Source organism: Panulirus ornatus, chromosome 1 (assembly GCF_036320965.1).
Source record: "Panulirus ornatus isolate Po-2019 chromosome 1, ASM3632096v1, whole genome shotgun sequence".
NCBI lineage: Eukaryota > Metazoa > Arthropoda > Malacostraca > Decapoda > Palinuridae > Panulirus > Panulirus ornatus.
In genome coordinates, this window is record NC_092224.1 from 71,316,459 (window position 1) to 71,330,676 (window position 14,218).

The 14,218-nt window shown below is 37.7% G+C and overlaps 1 protein-coding gene across 3 annotated transcripts in view; it reads right to left on the minus strand.

Annotated features, from left to right (window-relative positions):
* Exo84 (exocyst 84) overlaps window positions 1–14,218 on the minus strand; it is a 135,404-nt gene that overhangs the window by 104,445 nt on the left and 16,741 nt on the right. For all 3 annotated transcript variants that reach the window (XR_011712981.1, XM_071663423.1, XM_071663433.1), the window contains exon 4: window positions 11,044–11,171. Coding sequence is in view for 2 of the 3 variants with exons in the window: in XM_071663423.1 (XP_071519524.1) it covers window positions 11,044–11,171 (128 nt within the window). In the remaining variant the exon portion in view is untranslated. The remainder of the gene's footprint in view (window positions 1–11,043; window positions 11,172–14,218) is intronic.

Below are 14,218 nucleotides of genomic sequence, written 5' to 3' on the forward strand. Positions count from 1 at the left end.
ATGGGGTAGTGGTAGCAAGCAAAGAAGAGGTATAGAGGGAATGAAGCAAGTCTTTTGAAGGACTATTGAAAATGTGAGATGATTGGGTGGTGCATGTGGGTAGTCTGGGATGAGAAAGCACCTAGAACAAGAGTGTCATGGTTAATGGTTTTGTGAAAAGGAAAGACAAGGTGAAACCCTTGCATAAAATGATGTTTGGCAAATTGGCTGGAACAGATCAAATTGCAGATAAATTTTGCAATAAGTGAGTGACGGCACTGTCAATTGGTTAGTCACGATTTTCAATGCGTATAATGGCACAATATGAGGTCTGTAAGGACTGGTGGAATACCTGTATACTGATATCATATACTGCACCAGAAAGGCAAGGAGGTAAAAGTAAATGTTCAAATTACAGAGGAATAAGTGTGATGAAAATCAAGGTGCTGTATTTTACATATTGTCAGAAATGATGTCCAGAAATGCATTACTTAACAGAATATTCATGTCACAGTATCAGTATGTGTAACCAATAGCTGTGTATGATTTCTTATTCCTTATAGGCTGTGTTAACCCATGTGCATGTTATATCATTGATAGCAAAATAAATGACTCAATAAAAGCCTCAATGTAGCAGGCTTATGCCTAACCATAATTCTATTCACTCATTCCATGGGCAAGTTCCTCAGACCAGAGAAGTTTTAGTACTGCAACTGAACAGTAGCTCCATTGGCAATTCATATAAAAAAACTTGGCAGCCATCATTTCTCATAACCCTAACAAGCTGGATATACTTATCAGCTATGAGGCACCTTTCGTCTTTTTGAATGTGGAATATATGAATCTGCAAATAAAATCCTCCAAGAACTGTTAGTGTTTGCAAGATATCTCCTTGCTTCCTGCAAACACGTGAAGGAGATACTAGATGAGAATTTGCAAGTCCTGAGAAGTCTGAAACTCAAAATATGTAAAGGCAGGTCAGTAGTGAGACATCTACACACAGGAATCTTTCATTAGTGGACTTTACTGGCTTATGTAAGACATCTGTTAGAAAACAAAACCCTTAACCTCCAAATTCGTTCAATCAGGCTCTTGCTTTAAAAAATGGCTCAAAAGCTGTCTGAGACCTACCATCCCAGTCAATGAGGTGGTCTTTAGGTTGTTGGGGCCCTAGGCAAGGGAGTGAAGGGAGTAAAGATCCTAGGTGCATTGGAGAATGTGTGGAAAGAGAGGTTGCTGTTTGTGAGGGCAAAGGTGGCGATATCTGATGATACAGTGGTCCTGATGGTACTGTATGGGTGTGAGTCACAAGCTCTAAATGCAAAGGAACAGAAGAGGTTAGATGTGGTAGATATGAAATGCATGATGATAATTTGTGGTGTTAGGAGGGCTTAACATGTAAGGAATGACAATGTAAGAGACAGATGTAGTAGTAAGCAGAGTATGATTGAGAGAGCTAAATAGAATGTGGTAAAGTGGTTCAGACATATGGAAACGAAAAGTGAAGAAAGACTGACTAAAATGATATTCATGACAAAAATAAAGAAAGCAATGAGCAGGGGAAGGATAAGATGGTAAAATGGAGTGAAAGAAGCTTTGAATCATCAAGGCCTGAACTAGCAGATTTACTCTCAATGGGCTGATCTAGGGCACATGAAGTGGCTGGGGGGGAAATAGAGAAAGGTCTGTAGAGTCCAGGTGCGATTGGAGGGCTTTGGTTTCAGTGCACTGTACATGACAAACAAAGAGTGGATGAAAACAAATGAGGCTGTCCTTCATCTGGTCTTAGGGCTATCTCACCAACTTAGAAAACTATGAAGAAGTATGAAAAAAAAAGCCTGAAGTACATCCATGTTATTCTTCTTACTAAATATGGCTGAAGGTTTTCTGAGGAGAAAGCTAATGGAAGATACATGATGATGGAAGACAATAAAAAAGGGTTTTGACAACTCAGCCAGCTGAGCAATAAAATCAATCTTATCTAATCTAATCACAACAAAAATACTCATGACATGATGATGGTAATATCCATCAGAGTCAAAAGCAACCAACTGAAAAAATAGTGAAGTATGAAGCCATTATGTGAAATACTTCAGGAACTGGGTATAAGAGAGCAAGGTAAACTTAGAGCAAGTGCTAGGAACTTATTCGTCTTAACTAGTTTTAGGAGGATAATGATACATCATAACTGATACACAAGATGAACGTCATTCATACGTATCACTATATGACTGGTCCATTAATGGCGCTCACCTGTCACAAACCAGGCAATCACAGAGTACTTTTTCTGTCCCGGTTCTGGCCCATGTGAAGCTGCCCACTCTAATACTATTGTTTCTTTAATGCTAATGTGGATGGCTTTCAATGCTTTCATAATTTTCTTCTTTACATCCCCCTATCTTGCCAGATGTTCCTCCTCATCCACAGGCACCACAAAAGAACTGGTGGTGTTGTGGTGTCTAAAATTACCTTTGCACACAAGTGGCCTCACCTGTAATTATTCTTCTCAAACCTGTGGCATGGAATCTTATATACAATCTGATCTTGCTGTGTGGCTTTTTCTAAGTCCTCATGGTTTCTCTCATCAACACTTATGGTGTGATGCTATACCCACATATGCTGTCAGTAAAAAATTTGTTGTGCGTTCCTTGCTGTGAGTTGGTAATCACTATGAATCTCTTTCTCCTCTGTTGTTACTACTCTCATTGTTGCTATATCTTCTATACATAATAGCCTGTGACTTTCCTTTGAATTTGATTAATGGGCTTTTGGGGTAACGAGTCCACAAAAAATTTAAACATCTGGAATTCTAGGTTACACACTCTAAGGCCCTCAGAAAAAAAATCCAGTAACTACCCTAGACTTAGTCCTGTCAATATAAGCTGACAGTGAATAGTCATACTCATTGGTGGGTTTTCTTTGTTGTGAGTAACCTAGTCATTTGTTTGTCCTCTGTATTAGGGTATATAGAAAAATATGACTGCTATCTTCTTCTATCATGAACACAATCCTGTGATGTAAACCAAGTTATGTTAATTTGCATGCCAAAAGTGAGAAAGTTATATGAAGGTGAATGTCAATATGAAGGGTATAGGGTTGAAAATAGCAAAAGAAACCCCAAGGAGTTCTACATTTATGTCAGAAGCAAGAGAGTCATTACCCAGTCAACTGGTCCATTAATCATGGAAATCTATGACTTAGTTCATAACAATGAAGCCATGGCAAAAATCTCAAATGACTTTTTTGCGTCTGTATTTATGATTGACATCACAACCCATGCCCAAACTCAGTTTCACTAACACAAGGGGACAGCATTCTTCAACACACTAAAAGAAAAGCTGCAGACACATTATCAACAATAAATGGAATAAAAATGAATAAAACAGCAGGCCCTGAAATGTTTTATCTAAGGACAATGAGAGAAGCAAAAAATGAGACAGTTAAGCCCTTGAATGCCCTTTTCAACAAGTCACTTGTAACAAGAAAGGTTCCAAGTATCTCTTTTAACATCTGTAGTTGGAAAACTTGTGGAAACCATCATTCAAGAGAGCATTAATTATAATTAAATGATTCCCAGCATGGTTTTTGATGAAATCACTCATACCTGACAAATCTGTTTCATTTATGATATAATAAACATGTATGATGAGAGTAAAGCAATTGATCTATCTGGATTTTCAAAAGCATATGATAAGTTCTACACCAAATGTTACTGGCAAAAATTAAGTCACAGGGCACTGATGGAGTTGTACTTCGGTGGGTAAGAAATTGGTTAACTGGCCATAAACAATGCGTTATGATTAATGGTCTAGCCTCTAAATGGTTAGACATAAGTACTGTAGTGTGCCACATGGATCACTCACGGGACTGGTTTTCTTTCTCATATATATCAATGGGCTGCACTGCAAGATAGCAAAAGTCACTGATGACATAAAACTGAGAAATGAACATATAATAGAACTTGAATGTCTACAGCTTTAAACTGACATAAACAAACTAATACAGTATAAATTCTGTTGAAATGAGAGGTAAATGAGGAAATGGACTTGGGCATAATACTCTCTGGTGACATAAAACCAAATAAAAAAAGAGCACAAAAGCAGTGAAGAAACCTGACAAAAATTTTGGATTTGTAAGCAGAGCTTTCAACTATAAGTCCAGGGAAAATCATCCTTACAATTCATCGACTCGTCCCACTCTTGAATACTGAGTTCAATTTTGGCCATCCCCGTGTGTGTGTGCGTATGAGAGAGAGAGAGAGAGAGAGAGAGAGAGAGAGAGAGAGAGAGAGAGAGAGAGAGAGAGAGAGCAAAGCTGAGCTACCAAGAAGATTCTTAGGCTGAGAAGCAAATCCTATGAAATCTAATTAAATGACCAGAATATATCTAGCTTAGCAAAGAGAAGGTCAACTCTATACAGTCATGCCTGGGCAGGAAAATGCTGTCCATGTCTATGCCATCTACCACTCTTCTCAATGGAATGCTGGTGAAAAGTGGCTTAAAATCAAAGCTAACCAACCATTTATCTATTAGGCTCATATCATTCAATCTTCTTAATCAACCTGTTGAGTTGGTTAAGTGGGCTCCACTAATGGATCCCAGGGCTATTTAGCCAGTCTGAAAAATCATTCATGTCTAAATGAGAAATTACATTAAAATACGTAAGTTTTGAGAAAATGAAAAACCAATTTCTCTACTGATGGCAGAATTCACGAGTATATGAGAAAATACTTGTTCACAGGGGTAATAACAGCATTTTACCCCAGAATGAGACAGTCACGAGAATTCACCCCTTCACCCACTACAAAAGGTACAGGATCAGTGGATGCTCATTTGAAAGACTATATATAATCAGAGAACAAGTTGTCCAGGCCTAAAACATCACAATGTAGCTGAAATAGTGAACAAGTCACTTATGTACAAAATGAATGCTGAGAACGCTGATAAAAAGCTGCAGGTGCTACTACCAAAACTCAGGCCAACTGTGGTCCTGGCTCAGGAGGAAGGTTAATGTGGGAATGAGACACTACAGAGTACTGTAACTAAATAACGGAATAGTCTGTGAATTCAGTCTCTTCAAACTATGCTCAATATGATGTTCTTTCACCCATCACAAACATGTGTCAGATGACAACTATTACATAAACCACCTGCCAATCGATACCTTTTTCCAAACAATACCTTTTCCAATATGATGCAGTTTGGACAAAGCATCAACAAAGATTTTAAGCTTGAGATTGGGTTATAGCATGCTGGAATTAATAAAACAAGACTTCACTTAAGGGCTGACAACACACCAGTATCCAAAATCATACAAATGGACAAGTAACCTAATCAACAAGAAAACTTTCAAAATGTGTTTTTTCACACTTTCGACGGCAAATTGAAAACAATACAATATATTCTATCTTACAACCAATTCTTGAAAGCTTAGTACAGACTTGCTGCTCAAAACATTTTACTATTATTACTTTTAGTGGGGGATAATATGGCTAGTTTCAGTATACAAGGAAGTAATATGGCTTGTATTACATCTAAAGACCATTATTTCCCCACTCATCTGGAACACACACTCTTTTACACCCAAGTTTGCTCCTTAAGAGGCAAGTATAGGTGGACTTTATTGTACAGTCTACTGTTTAGTAGGTGAGCACTATACTCCTAGCTACTGCATCATCAAATATAAAATCTTCAGGATGAGCAATGACACAGTTAACCCCTTGCCTTACTCATATATTACAGAAAGTTGGTTAAAAAAAAAAAGGCCATTTCTTACTTCATTTCTGATATGAATATCTTTGAACAAAGCAATGCAAAGTATTTTGTTATAAATGTTATCTATCAAGAAATTACATAATCAAAACAATGTAAATCCAAACCAGAGGTGTAATGGTATTAGAAAAAATTAATATACTATAATAAGTACATTTCCTATTTGTAATACTTTGAATATAATGAAAACAAAAATACAGCAGGAGCAACTGTGTACAGATATTGTGAGGCAGCCTGCACAAGAGGAAGATCCAAATTTACTTAACTTCAAACTCAAAAATCACACAAATTTGTTCATGCATCAGAGTTCAAGTTATCCTCATCAGACCATGTGTCAACTTCACTCATGACAGGATGATGCCTGTTCCATTCGACAACTCCCATCAAGGGAGTGGCCAAGGCAAAAGGGTCTCAATTTATTCCTGTCTTTACATGCCCCCTTTGCATACAACATTCCCTGCATTCCTCCATCATCTCTCTCCCTCCAACACTCTTCCACTCTATTTCACCATGTCACAGGTGGTCTTCCTCTCACACCAGCCCCTTTGATCAAATTGTCATACACTCTCCTTGTAAACTCCCTGTCTTGCATTCTTTCCTACATGCCCAAACCAAAGTATCAGGTTTCACCCACTCTGCTACTCCATAATTCATTCCCTATGCATTCTGTCATACCAGATCTTTTGTACATCCTCTTACTTCTTTCTTCATATCATCCAGTCATACAAACTTCTCTCAAACAGCTCATTTCAACAGCCTGGATCTAGACATCTGTGACTCATTCCACGTCCCTATTTCAGTTACCTATCACCAAACTAACCCAAAATAGCTCCCAAATACTTGAATTCTGTCAAAACTTCCAGCCTTTCTGCCCCATAATTGTTGCACCGTTCAGGACACCATCCCTCACACTATAGAGCTTTACAAAATCAAAACTTTCACTGTTTCCTTTTCAACACTATTACTCTGCTTTTACTTGTAATTACCTTTAATTCCTTATGCTTACATGCATCATAAACATTTATAACATTATTCAATTCCTCTTCACTCTCAGGAAACAATACAGTATCATCCACACACAGGCTTGTCACTAACCACCATACCGCACCATCACACTCCATCTCTGCACCCCCTCTCCCTAGTTTTGCTTTCATCTCTTTTATAACTCCATCCTTAAGTATAAGTTAAAGTGATATCGCACAACTGTATCTCACATCTACATGTATACCAAAATTTCTGCTCACTCTCCTTCCTCTCTTACACATGCATTTGCTCCACTAAAGAAGGCTTTAACACAATCTAACAGTTATCCAACTACCCTATACATTCTTGACACATCCCATACAGCATTCCACTCAACTCCAACATGTGCTTCTGACAAATACATAAAAGCTGCATACAGCTTCTTACTTTTTACTTATTTCTTTTCCACACTCATTCTCACCGCAAAAATCTGATCCACACATCTACCTCTCCTAAAACCCCCTTGCTCCTCACTTATTCTGCGTTCAGTCAATTTCATCACTCTGTCAATCAACACTCTTGCATACATTTTTCCTAGCATATCTAACAGACTTATTCCCCAATAATTGCTTCATACATTGTTAGCACCTTTTCCTCTGAAAAAAGAAACAATAATAACTTTCACCCAATCCTCAGGCAAAACCTTCTGTTTCCATACTAAATTATACATCAAATGCATCCACTCTATCACAATTTCTCCACCACAATTTGATAGTTCACCAATAATCCCAATTACACCATGTGCCTTTCCTACCTTCAACCTTATTATTTCCCTCTTTACCTCCCTTCTTGCTATAGGCCCCTGCATTTTTATCCTTTTCCTCCCATCCTCCATACCCATGCTTGTAACAACTGCTATCTCACATTCTCCCACAATTATCAGTTCTTCAAACACTCTTTCCATCTTCCTTTCACTTCCGCCTTTTAATTCAGAAACTCCCCTTCCTTACTTCTCTCATTTACATTTACATTTTTGTGTTCTTCCCGTACAATTTCTTATTTCCTCTAAACTTTTCATAAACTTTTCACTCATCTTTCTTCCAAAACCATTTCTCTTCCACATATATCTGTGGATCATGTGCTGAAAAAAGATATTTGCATGGAATAAACTCCTCTCAGCACAGACACCCACAAGATAACTTCTATTCTCTCTTACTCTTGGCATTCCCCATTCACCAACTATCTCACCAATTTCATCACATCCCAACTTTGCATTCACATCACCCATTACAATCACCTTTCTCTCTCTCTCTCAAACCCATTCATATGGTCATTCATTTTCTCTAGAAACACTGTATATCATTCATACCTTGCACAGTCTTCATATTTACAGATGCTGATACACCTACCCATGCATACTTCACAATTCCAATCTTTCCTTTCACCCACACTATTCTTGATCCATTTCATCCATGCTCTGTAACACCATCCCATATTCTCAGTGACCGCACAACTGCAGGTCCCTCTTCCCTAATGCATTAAGCCACACTAGATGTGGGTAGAAATTAAATTTTCGGTCAGTCATAAGGGGTAATCTCCATAAGTGGACTGAAAGTTATCTTAGTGGAAAGGAACAAAGGAAGCATGTCAGGGTGCCTTTTCTATCTAGGTTGGAGTAACCAGTGGTGCATCACATGGTTCTGTCTTAAGGACACTGATATTCTCGATCTATGTAGATGACTTACCATAATGAATGAATTCACTTTTGAATATGCTTGCAGATGTCACTAAAATCATAAAAGAAGAAATGGACTGATGAGGACTGCATTAATTTAAAGTGGGATACAAACAAGTTCTAAAGTTGGTCATGAAAGACTACACTTGGTACAATCAAATGCAAAGCAATGAAGGTCTAGATAAAGTTTTATTCTTACAGGAAATAAACTGCTTTAACTAATGTGTGTATGGAACCACCACATTAACATAAGTGTTAAGGAGCAAATTATGTAACAATAAATAACAAAACAGCATCTACATTTATATATATAATGAAATGTTCAGCTAGCTATTCACAGCAAATTACAGTGTGCATCTCACGATTGGGCATCTCACAAAAAAATCAAATGGAGAAGGTCCAACTGAGGGCAACAAAGATGGTATCTGAAAATAGGGAAATGAATGGCATGGAACTTTTAAGGCTTTGAAATAATCTTGTACTGCTTAGAGTAAACACATGTTTGAAATCATCAAAGAAAAACAATGACAGGCTATTTCATGAAACTAAGAAAGAGCATTTTTGATGAAACCTACAGTCTCAGAGTGGTGGATGCATGGAATAAGATATGTGATATGACTGTGAATGCAGATGGCATACAAAAATTCAAATTTGTATGACGGTACAAAATAGGAAAAGAGATGGATATCTGCAAATGTTCCAATTTCATTACATTTAGGAGACTACAGTATATGAAGCTCAAGGGTGAAGTGTTACATACAGCTTGATGAAATCAGTACCAAGGTATCTTTTCATGATTTGGGTTAAAAGGGATAAATTACTCTTGAAAAATGAGATTACTTTTCTCATCATGTTCATCAAAGCTATTAAGTGACCTTGGTCATAAAAGGTTTAAAGAGGGTTTCACCAATGCCAATAGGTGCAAAAGCTTAAATGACTGAACAGTCATGCAGAACTACACAGGATGTGGGAATGGTAAAGGAGGGCAGTTTTTATGGTGACTCAGCTGTTCAGTTTTACAAGGAAATATCAAGAAGGCCAGTAGGAAAAGACTGAAATTGCCTCCCCAACCCCTCTCTAGCAGAGACAATTACTGCAGAAAAAGTTTACAGAGAGATATCAAGAAGGCCAGTAGGAAAAGACTGAAATTGCCTCCCTAACCCTTCTCTAGCACAGACAATTATTGCAGAAAAAGTTTTAGTTAATAATTCACTGGTCAACAAAGATTTTGTCCTATGTTTCTTCTGTATTTTTGCACACTGAATCCAAATATATTTTCAGAATTTCTCTATCACCCATAGTTTTTTTGGTTCCAGCATACTTGAATATGATTACATACAGTATATATGTACCAATGCTCTATGGAACATTTGAAACAAAAAGTTTAACAAACACAGCTACTTTCATTGTTTGAGAAGTGCAATATCTTCTTTTTGAAAGCATAAGCCCATATAAATGAGTTACAAGTATGGGGACTTTAAGTGGAATGTATGTGATGACATAAAGGCTACAGCACTTTTACTTGGAAAGCAACTTGATATACAAAGTTCTGTTGTTTCCTCTATGAGTGGGACAGCTAGGACAAGAAAAATCATTCTGTAAAGAAAGTGTGGCCAAAACGAACATCACTGACTTTATTGAAGAAAAATGTCATAAGTCCTTCTCTTGTTGATCCTGAGAAAATTCATCTGCCTCCTTTGCACATTAAGCTCAGGTTGATGAAGAACTTCACTAAAGGTATGGATAAAACTGGCCATGGATTCACATATTTGAGGAATAAATTCCCTAGAATCAGTGATGCAAAAATCAAGGACAGTATTTTTGTAGGACCACAGATCAGGGAACTGCTTCGATATCAAAAGTTTGATGAAATGCTAAATGAAGTTGAAAAAACTGCATGGTTGTCATTTAAGAGAGTTTGCAAGTTTTCAAGGATTTTTTGGCAAATCACATATCAGAAAACTACTGTGATGTTGTAAAAGATCTATTAACTTCATATAAAGCTCTAGGGCACAACACGAGTCTAAAAATTCACTTTTTGAACTCGCACTTAGACTTTTTCCTGAAAAAATCTTGGGGCAGTCAGTGATGAGCATGGTCAAAGATTTCACAGATTTCATCAAGACATTTTGGACATGGAAAAGTGGTACCAAGGAAAGTGGGGCCCTTCTATGTAGGCAGATTACTGCTGGACACTAAAGGGGGATGTTCATGAGGCCAAATATAGTTAAAAATCATACACTTTTATATTTTAGAGGTGAGTTTTTTAAGTGTAATACCAGCTTTATTTATGAATAAGTAATATACACATTGTAAAATTCAACTACTTCTGTCACTTAAAAACCATGCCTGACAGAAAAATTCTAAAAACAGATTCAAATTCAGTGTAAAAAGTACTATAACGTCCACCTATTTTACTTTGTGGGACAAAAAAAAAATTTAATTTTGTTGACTAGTGTACTATGCATTTCTTTATATCTAATATAATTACAATCAATAGATGCCCATTTCAGGAACAACATATATTACTGAAAGTTCACATAATCTAATAGAAAAAATTCTAAATACAAGAAAAATCTGAGAAAAATTACTTACTGAGCATCCTTCAATTTTCTCTAATAACCCAGTTAGCTTTTTTCTATTCTCACGCTCTCGTTTTTCTCGTACTTCATGTGGATCCACCTCTATCATCTCCTGAGCAGCACTGCCAGGTCCTCTCTCTCCTAATTATATACATGATACTAATGTATATTATGGCTAACAATTCTTTATCATTAAGACAAGAAAGAGAAGTAAAACATGCAACCAATATAATAACTAAACATTTTTGTACAATGAATGGCTTCTAACAAGGATGATATCAAGAGAAACGAAGAGTTCATCAGTAAGGGACAAAAAAGCTTAACAAAATGGCACACAATTGGCTGCACATGACTGAGATTCATTGCCTATTCATGACGATAAAATGATTTACCCCTGTGCTTGGCAAGTACTGTACAGTCTTATCATCGACATTCCCCTCTTTTAAAGCAGCTAAGAGTGTAATAAGAAACTAATCTAACCACTAAACAGAACCGAATGAAGAAGTGTGTGGTGGCAGGGAGATTACATTATGATACTCTTCGACTTTTCAATTCTTGCTACAAGAGTGAAAATTCATTATGTGCTTCTACCCAGCTTGTGGGTGGTGGCACAAAAGGTCTAGGGGCTGGCCCTCAATGACTTAATTACATTACAGGTAATATAATGAGAAAATTGTTAACAAGGATTGGACAGCACTGAACATATTCAGCAATTTACAAGGTAACTGAAGTTTAAAACAGCTGAACAGCAATGACAGGATTACAAATAGATATATAACAAATCAACTATCTACAATACCCAAAGTTATGAAACTTTGCTAGTATACAAGGTAGAACACAGATATGGATAAAATTCTTATACATACCTCATGATGATTAGCAAAAAATCATCACTGAAATCACAAATTTTAAAACAGACAAGTTTTTAATGTTAAAGGGTGTGGGAAGAGTTTTGTTGGAAAAGTTCACATTTGGTCTGTTCATTATCAACAGGATGGGCAAACTCCTACAAATACTTATTGCCTAGCCTAAGTTAGGTGACAAGAACATCAAGGTGTTCAATGCCTTCTGGGGGGTTATGTAGGGCTGTGGTCATTATTAGTGCTGCTGGGCTATAGATATTCAAGGATGTTTGATCTTACTTGCATGCCCTTCACCCTCCTGAATTTTTAGGTTCCATTGCTTACAATATTTGAACTTCATCCTTCCACCTTCAAATTGGTCTCCCTGTTCTCCTTGTTTCCTCCCTTTCTGACACACAAGACCATTTCAGCACAACCTCTTCAGCTCTCTCAACCATACACTTTTCATTACAACACATATCTTACCCTTTCATTGCTTACTTGATCGAACCACCTAACACCACATATTGTCCTCAAACATTTCATTCCAACATGTCCACCTTCCTCGGCAAGGCCTTAACTATAGCCAAGGCCTTGCATCCACTCCCAGAAATCTAAATCACTTCACTTCCTCCAAGCTTTCTCCATTCAGACTCACACCCCAACTAACCTGTCCCTCAATCCAGCTAAACCTAATAACCTTGCTTTATTCAAATTCACTCTCAAATTCTTTCTTTCACACTCTTGCAAACTCATTCACCAACTTTTGCAGCTTCTCACTTGAATCTGCCACCAATGTTGAATCATCAAAAAACAACAACTGACTCACTTCCTAGACCCTCTCATCCCTCACAGACTGCATACTCACCTCTCTCTACAAGACTCTCACATTTACTCCCTAACCACCCTATCCATGAACATATAAAAAAACCATGATGACATCACACACCCCTGCCATAGACCAACCATCACTTGGAAACATTCACTCTTTTCCTTCTTGTACACATGCCCTACACCCTTGAGAAAACTTTTACTGCTTCTAGCAGCTTTCCTCCTACAATGTATATTCTTAGGACCTTCCACAAGAAAACTCTATCAACAATATCATTTGCTGTCTCCAGAGCCAAAAGTGCACATGCCAATCCATCTGTTTCTTATGCATTTCTCACACATTCTTTAAAACAAACACCTGAACCACAGATCCTCTACCACTCCTTAAACCACACTGTTCCTAACCAATCAGATATTCTATACATACCTTCACCCTCTTAATCACTACCCTCCCACACAATTTACCTGGCATACTCAACAAACTTATGCCTCTGTAGTTTGAACACTTACCTTTATCCCCTTTGCCTTTGTACAATGGCATTATGCATGCATTCCGCTAATCCTCAGGCACTTTACCATGATCAATACATACACTGAATATCATTATGAACCAATCAACAACACAGTCAGCCCCTTTTTTGATACATTCTACTGCAATACCATCCAAACCTGCCACCTTGTTGGCTTTCATCTTCTGCAAAGCTTTCACTACCTCTTCTCTCTTAAGCAAACCATTCTCCCTGACCCTCTCATTTCACACACCATCCCGACCAAAACACCCTATATCTGCCACTCTATTATCAAACACATTCAACAAACCTTCAAAATACTCACTCCATCTCCATCTCACTTCATCACTACCTGTTATTACTTCCCCACATGCCCCCTTCACCGATGTTCCCATTTGTTTTCTTGTCTTATGCACGCTATTTACCTCCTTCCAAAGCATCTTTTTATTCTCCCTAAAGTTTAATGAGACTCTCACACCCTGATTCTCATTTGCCCTCTTTTTCAATCCTTGCACCTTTCTCTTGACCTCCTGCTGCTTTCTTTTATACATCTCCCAGTCATCTGCACTCCTTCCTTGCAAGTATCATCTAAACGCCTCTCTTTTCTCTTTCACTAACAACTTTACTTCTTCATCCAACCACTCACTACCCTTTCTAATCTGTCCACCTCCCACCTTTCTCTTCCCACATGCATCTTTTGCACAGGCCACTTCATCCCCAACAGACCACATACTTGTCCCTCTCTCCAAAACTCTTGCATTAACCTCCCTAACAACTCCATGTTAAACAAATTAAACAACCATGGGGGGATCACACACCCCTGCTGCAGATCAGCCTTCACTGGAAACCAATCACTCTCCTCTATTCCTATTCGTACACATGCCTTACATCCTTGATAAAAACTTCTCACTACTTCTAGCAGTTTACCTCCCACATTGTATATTCTTAAGACCTTCCACAAAGCATCTTTAGCCATCCTGTCATATGTCTTCTCCAGATCTTTCTC